Source organism: Procambarus clarkii, chromosome 71 (assembly GCF_040958095.1).
Source record: "Procambarus clarkii isolate CNS0578487 chromosome 71, FALCON_Pclarkii_2.0, whole genome shotgun sequence".
NCBI classification, from domain to species: domain Eukaryota; kingdom Metazoa; phylum Arthropoda; class Malacostraca; order Decapoda; family Cambaridae; genus Procambarus; species Procambarus clarkii.
Genome location: NC_091220.1, coordinates 4,936,662 through 4,947,521, shown reverse-complemented (window position 1 = coordinate 4,947,521; position 10,860 = coordinate 4,936,662). Strand labels below are relative to the sequence as shown.

The window sequence follows — 10,860 nt, the reverse complement described above, 5'->3', positions numbered from 1 at the left end:
TACCTCATCACTGTTAGTATCAGTGGCAGAACCGTTGTTTGCACTGCACTCCATGACACGAGCATCACGTGCAGCATCTTCCATTCGACGAGCAATATCCAGTATCTTGGTAAGAGAACTTTCATCATCAACAAGTTCTAGAGCTCTTCGACGGAGACGTGTAGATGTGCATGTTTCAATTATTTCCTGTTTGATTTCTTTGTCAACATCAGCAAACTCACAATGGGCTGCTATACCCTGCAGAGGTGTGCGGTATTGATCTACAGTTTCATTAGAGAGTTGTTTAGCTCTCCTGAAATGCATAATTTCCATAGCAGTGTTTTGTCTTGGTTTGAAATGTTCAGTTAATTTGGCTTTGGCAATGTCATAATCTTTGTTACCACCAGTGTGTTTCAGTGTGTCAAAGATGTCACAAACTCGATCACCTACATAATGAGGTAGAAAGGCACGCTTTCTTTCAGCATTTTTGATGTCTGAAACTATCAACAAATTTTCAAACCTTTTAAGCCATCTGGTCTACCTCTGTGACAAGTTTGTCTGGTCACTGTCAGGATCAAATGCAGGAAACTGAGGTATATTTGCTATTTTTACTGTATAAAAGTAAACATATCATTTCAATGTTCCTCAGAATAGTGAACACTGCACTGTAATATGTTAAGAATTCACTGTAATTACTTTAATTTTGCAAAGCACACAAGCATTTTAATGCAAAAGTTCACAACAGTGCACAATACAGCAGCAACTGACATCTTACCTAGCCTTGTGTACATTTGGTGTTGTTCCTACACACAGCTGCACAGCAGTTGGCACAGCGATGGTGAGCAGTTGGCACAGCAGTTGTCAGCAATGTTGTTTGATGAGTTTTCAGCACTCTCAACACAGCAGACAGTTCACAGCATCAGCAGCATGAAGAATTGTGTAGCATAGAGCGTCGTTTCGTAAACTAAACATCAGAGTTGTACACATCAAAAAAGCGTCGTTTCGTACACAGCATCGTCAGGTATCGCAGATTCCTCAGCGCATAGCTTGTCAGCACATAGCTTCCTCAGCACACAGTATTGGTTAGCACACAGTATTGGTTAGCACACAGTATTGGTTAGCACACAGTATTGGTTAGCACACAGCATTGGGTAGCACAGCATTAGTATGGTGTCCATAGACAGTACGACTTCTCTCCTCCTCCGGGGCGAGACAGCATGCTCCTTCCTTGTGTTTTGAGCTGAACAAATACCTGCATTCACAGTTCATCCTCGTCGCCAGTGATGATGATGTGTGTTGCTGAGGAAGTCTTATTTGTAGGGTTGATATAAAGCCATTGCTTGGTTACTGACCTTGATACTTATAACGATACATGACTAGCAGCTTCCAAGCTTGGCGGTGTGACGGTGTTCACCCCCTTATTTCTCCCACGCCCGCTGTAAGAGTCATGTCCACTTTACCCGAGCGTTCTCTACGTCGCAGGCATCAGTTTGATATATGTGGGAGAGTGTAGTGTTCTCGAGGTGGCGAGAAATTTGTAAAAGAAGAGTATTTTGGCCTGTGGTATAGGCCCTTTAGGAAGCCAATATGGCGCTGGCCCCTCCGTTTTGCCGCCAAAACTGTGTGACGTCAGTGGCGCCATATTGGTCACCGACAGCAACGTGGCACAGGGAGCCAATGAAAACCTCTCTTGGCAAGTATGACGTCACGAAGGAAGGGGGGTTCGGTCATCGCGCTGCGGTGGCACCATCAGTCTAAGACAGCACGTCAAGGAGGTCGGACGTGCGCTGGGGGGTCCTGTCAGTTGGACAGTTTACCCCGTCTCCGGAGGATTTACGCATCACCCGTGGTCTGCCAGCACCTGTGGGATCTTCCTTCGTTCATGTGTTAGACCAGAGAAGGAATTGACAGAATATTGAGCATCAAGTGCTCCATGGACAGATGTTGTGCAAGAGTGGAGTCTAGGCAGCAGCGTATGCGACGGCTGATAGCTTCACAGTGATGACGTAATGGCTGGGCCAATCCTCCGTGAGGGAATCAGTCTGTCACAACACGTCAAGGTGTACGGATGTGTGAAGGTTGATCCTGTCAATCTGACAGTAATACGCCACTCCCGTGGATGTTACGCGTCACCCGTAATCTGCAAGTACGCCGAGAGGTCTTCATTCATTCCATGTGTGGACCGAAGAGGGAATTGACGGAATATTGAGCATCAAGTGCTCCAGGGTCGGGTGCTGTGCAGGTGAAGTCTAGGCAGTATCGTCTGGGACGTCTGATAGCTTCACAGTGACGACGTAGCGGCTGGGCCAATCCACTGGGAAGCAGTGAAAGAAGATACTAATTGGGAATCCGTACGACTGCAGCTGAGACGTAGGTTGGCAGCCGTAGTTGGGAGGAGAAGTTGATGGCCGGGAGACCGACTCCATCCCTGCAAGTCGTGGAGGAGGGGCACGGACCCGAGGAGGACAGAACGGGGAGACGACGCGTTTTTTTTTGGGACGTTGATTGGGTTCCTGGAGGACACGACAGGGTGTGTGTGGGGGCGTTCCCTACACGAGACGGGAGCCTGGACCAGGAGCTTCAACTCAACTCTCACCGGAGGATAGGTGGAAGTAGGTGATTCTAGTTTCCCTCCCAATTCCCCTTTAGTCAGCTATATTATTTAGCCAGAGTATTTTGTATGTCGTGAGCAAGGCTCACCTATGTCACAGTAAGGCACAAGTGTGCAGAGTGGGGCTACATAGAGCACTCACGGTATCTATTATTATTATTGGTGTGTGCAGGCACCCGGATTAATTGATGAATTTACTGTATTGATAATGTCTTTCATGAGACTTTAATATGATCATTTAGTGAGAGAATATATATATATATATATATATATATATATATATATATATATATATATATATATATATATATATATATATATATATATATATATATATATATATATATATATATATATATATATATATATATATATATATATATATATATATATATATATATAAATGTACCAGTATTTGGTGTTAGGCTATGTGCCCAGTAACTATATTATTACTATTATTGATATCTATGATTTATCTATATATATATGTCTATGCTTGTGTATTGAATAACCATTCATGTGTGCCGTGATCAATTGAATATTCGCCCACGAAAGGAATTACTGAGAACTCCAGTAATATATACTTGCATTCATTTTCATTAAATGAAGTGCAGAGTGTTATACCATGGTAGTGAATTATTGTGTTCATTAATATAGAGATGTTTGATTGAGCTCAAGATCAGTGTAGCGAAGTATTTATGTTCTATTGCTATTCTCGCAGATATTGTGTTGTTTGGACATTTAGTGATCCTTGAGAATTTAAAGAAACAGGCGTCTTCCTCCAACAAACAAGTGCAGTAAGAGATCACGCAGTGAGGGGGGCGTCGCCCAGCTGATTTTGACACTGACGTGTGGGGGAGCATTGCCAGCTTGGCGAGTTCATGATTATTTGTGAAAACAAGCGACTTTCGCATGAAATAGCTGTTTGCTTATTGATATAATTATGTGATGTCTTGAGTTTTAAGTAAAACACAAAATACCTTGGCGTTTGTATCATCCCCACCATATTTCTTGTGGCTATATAATACGTGAAAGGAGATAGTGATAGAAATAAATACCTGCCTGATATCAGACCTATTGAGTGTGTTCTTGCCACTATTACCACAATTCAACAAAACCACTGACGTGTTACTGGACACGGGAAACACCAGTTGGCGACCTTGTGGTTAGTAGTAGAGCCTTTTGTCGGGGCGGGCATACAGCAGTTAAGAGAACAAGCTGTGTTCTCACTCATTCTCGATCAGAGGCCGGTTGGGATTGACTGGGATACTCTCCTGGCGTACAGTGGCGCCGCGAGGATAGAGTGAAGACCCGCAGGGCTACGGTGAGTGACCTTGGGTATACTGTTACTCGCCCCTCTTACGGTGGACCCCGACAGCGGGCGTCCTGTATGCTCTCTGTTGTTTATCTACTGCTGCAGTATGAAACAAAACGCGTACAAACGGATGGTACCGTTTGCTATGAACATGAGTCGCCGCCAACCCCGTCCGGTTGTGAAGATTACCTTTGATGGTAGGACCCTTCCGCCCTCTGTCATTCTTGCTGGTGCCAGGTGCTCAGTCCAGGAGTACATTCCCTCTCCTCGGCTCTGTAATAAGTGCTGGAGGCTTGGGCATGGTGTCCTCCGCTGCTATGGTACTGTCTCTCTCTGTCATTTGTGTGGGGGCGAAGATCACTCTAAGTCGGAGTACACTTCTCCCCATGCTCGCTGCCTCAATTGCGATGAGGCCCACCCTACCTTCTCCCGCGTGTGTATACATAACAAGCTTGAGGCAGCTGTCCTCAACTTGAAGCACCGGGAGCGTTTGTCTTTAACTGAGGCAAGGCGCCAGGTTCGCCTGCTCCCACCTCATGCTAATGTCTCTTATGCTCGTGTATTGCACTCTAACTCTCCTTGTCCTTCCCACCTTCTTCTAACGCAAAACCGTTTCTAGGCCTTGGACCCTGACATGCCCACCGCCCCCTCCTCTGTTCCTTTGAGTTGTGTCCCGAATGGTTCCCCTCCTGGTCCTCTGTCTGGGGTCCCCCCCCTCTTTTTGCCCGGTCTGTCATGTCTCCTGCGTCTTCTTCCTCGTCTCCCTCCGATCCTCCTTCCCATCCTTCTCCTTCGTCTATTGGCTCTCCACACCGCCAGTCAGTATGGGCTGATGTCCATCGCTCTCCCAACGGCCGTCGTGTATGCTTTCGTTCTGATTCTCCTGTTGAGACGCTGGAATCTGTTGCCCAGTACATTGTTGCTGGGACACCTGTCTCTTTGAATCATAAGCGTAAGCCTGGCTCTTCTCCTTCCTCCTCCCCGGTGGGTAAAAAGGCTTCGCTTTCTTCCTCGCCTCCTACTTCTGATTCTCTCACTCCGCCCCCTCCTGTTTCTGTGGTTTCGGTGGTTCGGCCTCCTGTTCCTGCTATGGAGGTCTCTCTGGCCCCCGCTTCCCTCTCGATTGTTGAGGTGCATCCCCTGATTTCTGCCCCTCCTGCTGCTGTCCTTGACCCTCGGTTATCCCCCCTTCTTCCTCCTCCGGACCCTACTCGTCCGCCCCTGGTCGGTCCTCTAGCTCCCTTCCTTCCTACTTTACTCAGTTTACCTATGCTCCCTAACCCTGACTTCGCTGACCCTGACTCTGCGCTAATTTAACGTGCTGTGTTCCCTTTTCGCCTTTGTTTCTTCGTTGTTCTCTGTTGCTGTTCTTCCTCTTCTCGTTGATGTCTATTCTTCAATGGAACGTTCGTGGTTATTATGCCAATTTCCTAAAACTCCAGCTTCTGATTTCGGGGTTTTCGCCCCTTTGAGTCTGTCTCCAGGAGCCGATGCTTGGTGCTCGTGCTGGTCACTTTCGTGGCTATTCCTTTATCTACCCCGCCTCTCTAGCTGTTGCTGGGGCTCCTAACTCTTCTGCTCTCTTGTTTCGCGCTGATGTTCCCTTTGTCCCTTTATTTTTTCCTTCGCCTCTCCATTGTTCTGCTGCTTGTATCTTTGTGGGGAAATGGTACACTGTTTGTTCCATTTATCTCCACCCCCCACCCCCTCCCCTTCCCGAATGCCCCACTTTCCCTTCCTGATGTGAAACACCTACTGGACTCCTTGCCGGAACCTGTGCTCTTGCTAGGTGATTTCAATTGTCATTCCCTTTGGGGTGATGTTCTGACAAACACCCGGGGTCGCCTTCTTGAGCCGTTCATCTTCTCCTCTTCCCTGTCTCTTCTGAATTCTGGTGAGCCCACGCATTTGGACTCTGGGACTCGCACCCTTTCCTGTCTTGATCTTTCTCTTTGCTCGACTTCTCTTTACTTAGATTTCACGTGGCAGGTTCTTGACCTCCATGGCAGTGACCATTTCCCCATCCTTGTTACCTTTTTCTCTTTTCATCCTTCCCTCTCCTTCCCTAGGTGGCAGTTTGCTAAGGCAGACTGTAACCTATTTACCCTCAGTACTGCTCTCTCTGACCTCTCCCTTCTGCCTCTCCCTCGCTCTCTCCTCCTTTTTCATGACACTGTCTTCAACGCTGCCCTCCGCTCTATTCCTCGCTCTTCCTCTCGGGGTCCACGGAAGTGCGTTCCCTGGTGGAATATAGACACTGCTCGCGTTTATTAAATAAATCCTCATCTTCACCATCCCAGCAGCATCCTCATCTTCAACCCTGCAGCATTTTCATCATTCTCCTCTAGCATTCTCATCTTCACCATCACCTCTAGCATCCTCATCTTCACCATCCCCGCAGCATCCTCATCTTCATCCTCGCAGCATCCTCATCTTTACCATCCCTCCAGCATCCTCACCTTCATCCCTGCAACTTCACCATCACGTCTAGCATCCCCATCTTCATCCCCTGCAGCATCCTTGTCTCCACAATCCCGCAGCATTCTCATCTTCATCACCTCTAGCATCCTCATATTCACCATCTCCTGTACCATCTTCAACTTCACCTTTCCCACAGCATCCTCGTCTTCACCATCCCCACAGCATCCTCATCATCCCAATCCTTGCCGCATCCTCATCTTCACCATCCCCACAGCATCCTCATCTTCATCCCCACAGCATCATCTTCACCCTCCCTTCAGTATCATATTCACCGCAGCATCCTCATCTTCATCACGTCTAGCATCCTCATCTTCACCCTTCCCCTGCAGCATACTCATCTTCACCCCTCCCCTGCAGCATGCTCATCTTCACTATCCCTGCAGCATCCTCATCTTCATCACGTCTAGCATCCTCATCTTCATCACGTCTAGCATCCTCATCTTCATCACGTCTAGCATCCTCATCTTCACCCCTCCCCTGCAGCATCCTCATTGTGGGAAAATTCGACACCATTTAATAATCATACAGATAGTAGCTGTGTTGTATAAACAAGTTAACCATAGAAAACGTAACTTGTAGTGGAATTACCGTCTATAGAAAACTGGATATCATCACCACATACTATTATAATTCACCAGCTATTCTGCTGGGAATTATTCTTAAATACATTAGTCTTTGGACTTTACCATCATAAAACATCTCATATAAATTAACTTAATTATCAATATTAAAGTAGAGTAAATGTGACCCTTCTATCACTTTCTGACATGTGGACAATGTAAGCCAGGCGTCAGAGGGAGGAAGGAGGGCAGCCATTGTTGTGTCACCTCCGAGACGCGAGGAACAAATTCGGCTCCTATCATATCTGGACAATGTCGGCCAGGCGTCAGTAGTATGGAGTGTTAGACATGGTTGATACTAGACCAGAGGCTTACAGGGAGCAAATTCGGCTCCTGTTAATTTTACTTGGACGTAGTGTTATGGAAACCAGAAGTGTACCATTATCAACACGCTGTCTACAAATCAAGTTAAGTGTTCTTTCCGAAACCCATGTATCTTTCATTTATGGCCATTAATGTCATTATATAGGGTGACCCGGTTAGAGAACGACATAGCCTCAAACTAAAGGTAATTAAGCCAGGTCTTCATGTTCCATGTATAGTGTTTTCTCTGATATAGCTTGTCATATATAGGATTCTGGCTTCACAGCTAGCGCACTTTTGACAGGTCAAGACGAGGAAGCAAGATTTTGTGCACCAGTTACTGGGTGATGGAAGCTACCTCAAAGAGGATAATTTGGTGTCTACACCCTAGTTATACCTGGTGGACTAACCTGCTGTACTATAAGATAAGGAACCTCTTCAATGTATGTAGTCTATTCTGTAGTTTGATTGGCTGCATATATATAAATTAATAAACCCCCCCCTAATGTGTAGAGGATCGATTTGTGAGATTAAGAGATTATTGCAGAAATACAGTCCACTTATCATTATACAAATTGCTATCGAAGTATATAAATTAACGTAAATATAAATTCATATAAATTAAATAAATATAAATCTCACAGGTCGGTTCCCACACTCATCTACACCCCTCCCCTGCAGCATGCTCATCTTCACTATCCCTGCAGCATCCTCATCTTCATCACGTCTAGCGTCCTCATCTTCACCCCTCCCCTGCAGCATTTTCATCTTCACCCCTCCCCTGCAGCATCCTCATCTTCACCCCTCCCCTGCAGCATCCTCATCTTCACCCCTCCCCTGCAGCATGCTCATCTTCACTATCCCTGCAGCATCCTCATCTTCATCATGTCTAGCATCCTCATCTTCACCATCCCCTGCAGCATCATCTTCTCTATCCCTGCAGCATCCTCATCTTCATCCCTGCAGCATCGTCTTCATCCTTTCACCATCCCTGCAGCATCATGTTCATTATCCCTGCAGCATCATCTTCACCATCCCTGCAGCATCCTCATCTTCACTATCCCTGCAGCATCCTCATCTTCACCATCCCTGTAACATCCTCATCTTCACCATCCCTGTAGCATCCTCATCTTCACCATCCCTGTAGCATCCTCATTCACCATCCCTGCAGCATCCTCATCTTCATCCTTGCAGCATTCTCATCATCCTCGCAGCATCCTCATCTTCACCATCCCTGTGTAACACTGTAAAAGTGTTTGGTTTAGTTTATTTAAAATATATATAGTTTATGAGTCAGAGACATGGATTTGAGAAGGCGCCAGTTTGGTCGGCCTGAGACTCACATCTCTAAGCGTTAATGACCTCAAGTGACCTGAGGTCAGATCATGCGAATTTCACCTTGCTTCTGCTAATCTTATAATTGGAGCCTGGTAGCCTTCAAACATGCCGACGTTTAAGGAGTGGCTTGGTAGAGTGCCTGAGGCTATCTACTTGTGGGCGGAGTTAGTTACTAGGTTCCCCAATATATACTCGGAGAGCAGAGCATAGAAAGAGATAGAGGATAAGACAGAAGACCAGGCCGCAGAGCAGGAGGACAACAGCCGAGACAGGCTGTCGGTCGGACGGGTGTGACACTGCCTGACAGCTGCAGACTCCCCCCCCCCCTCTCTATCCGGCTATAGGCAGACACTTGGTGAGTTGAACATTAAGGTGACTTGGTCGTGTTTACATATGTTGTGTGATGATCAGGGGCAGTCAGTTGTAGGGTTCTCAAATTCTTGGATGATGACTCACTTTGAATATTAATCTTTAACATCTTAATTAAATTGCTAAATTATGATACTTCCTGTGAAATATAATTATGAATTTATTATTTAAATTGGCTTTAACTGTGTTCCCTAGAGTTTTTGAGTTGAGGTGAAAAAGCCTCTGCGATTACTGGTTCATGATTCTAATGAGTACATGTTTGGAGTTGATACATGGTAATAACATCTTTTGAGAATATTGTAATACAGACAAGTTCCATTCCTTGTCTTGTATGTAATGGTCTAGAATGGATGGTGGCAGCTTTTCTGCTTCTATCTACTTTTCTTCTTCTACCTATCTACCCTTCAACCTCTTCTACTTCTCCTACTCACTTCCTACTTACTCGCTATTCTCATTTCTTTCCTTTCGTTTTCTCTTATACGTTTGTGGCAGTGAAATGTATTCTAGAGTTCTCTTTAGGGTTTCAGGTACCTGATCAAGTTACGTCGCCTTGTAGTCGCCGCACCTAGGAAGTCGAATACCTAGGTTACAAGGTGTTGGACGAGAGAGGTTGCCGTAGGAACTCTGGGAGTGCTCTAGAATAGCTAACTGAGGACGAGATAACGGACTAGAGAGAGCTGTTTCTCCCGGCCTCGTTAGTTAACTGGGGGTTGGCATAATGGACAAGATAGAGCTATTTCGCCCCCCCCCCCATTACACCAGTAGCATCCTCATCTTCACCATCCCAGTAGCATCCTCATCTTCATCCCTGTAGCATCCTCATCTTCATCCCTGTAGCATCCTCATATTCACCATCCCAGCAGTATCCCCATCTTCACTATCCCTGCAGCATCCTCTTCACTATCCCTGCAGCATCCTCTTCACTATCCCTGCAGCATCCTCATCTTCACCATCCCCGCAGCATCCTCATCTTCACCATCCTCGCATCATCCTCCTCTTAACCATCCTCGCAGCATCCATCTTCACCTTCCCCGCAGCATCCTCATCTTCACTATCCCCTCAGCATCCTCATCTTTACCAACCTTGCAGCATTCTCATCACTATCCCCGCAGCATCCTCATCTTCACTATCCCCTCAGCATCCTCATTTTCATCCCTGCAGTATTCTCATCTTCACCATCCCCTGCAGCATCCTCATCTTCACCATCCCTGCAGCATCCTCATCTTCACCATCCTCTACAGCATCCTCATCTTCATCCCCTGTAGCATCCTCATCTTCACCATCCCCACAGCATTCTCATCTTCATCCTTGAAGCAACATCATCTTCACAATCCTCACTGCCTCATCTTCACATCTAGCATCCTCATCTTTATTCCTGCAGCATACTCATCTTCACCATCCCAGAAGCATTTCCGCTGCATCCTCAGCGTCACCATCCGCACAGCATCCTCATCTTCACCATTCCTGAAGCAACATCTTCACAATCCTCACTGCCTCATCTTCATCACATCTAGCATCCTCATCTTCACAATCCCCTGCAGCATCCTCATCTTCATCCTTGCAGCATTCTAATCTTGACCATCCTCTCAGCATCCTCATCTTCACCATCCCTGCAGCATTCTCATCTTCACCATCCCCTGCAGCATCCTCATCCTATCCATCCCCTGCAGCATCCTCATCTTCACTATCCCTGCAGCATCCTCATCTTCACTATCCCTGCAGCATCCTCATCTTCACTATCCCTGCAGCATCCTCATCTTCATTATCTCTGCAGCATCCTCATCTTCATCCATGTAGCATCATCTTCACCATCCCTGCAGCATTCTCATCTTCACCATCCCCTG

The 10,860-nt window shown here is 46.4% G+C and overlaps 1 protein-coding gene across 1 annotated transcript; it reads left to right on the top strand.

Moving 5' to 3' along the window:
• The first annotated feature begins 4,640 nt into the window (after nucleotides 1-4,640).
• LOC138356194 (uncharacterized) lies at nucleotides 4,641-10,588 on the top strand. The gene is made up of 4 exons (XM_069311923.1): nucleotides 4,641-5,083; nucleotides 6,206-6,879; nucleotides 7,954-8,426; nucleotides 9,854-10,588. The coding sequence occupies exons 1-4, from the start codon at nucleotides 4,641-4,643 to the stop codon at nucleotides 10,586-10,588; spliced, it is 2,325 nt and encodes a 774-aa protein (XP_069168024.1).
• The last annotated feature ends 272 nt before the right edge of the window (nucleotides 10,589-10,860 follow it).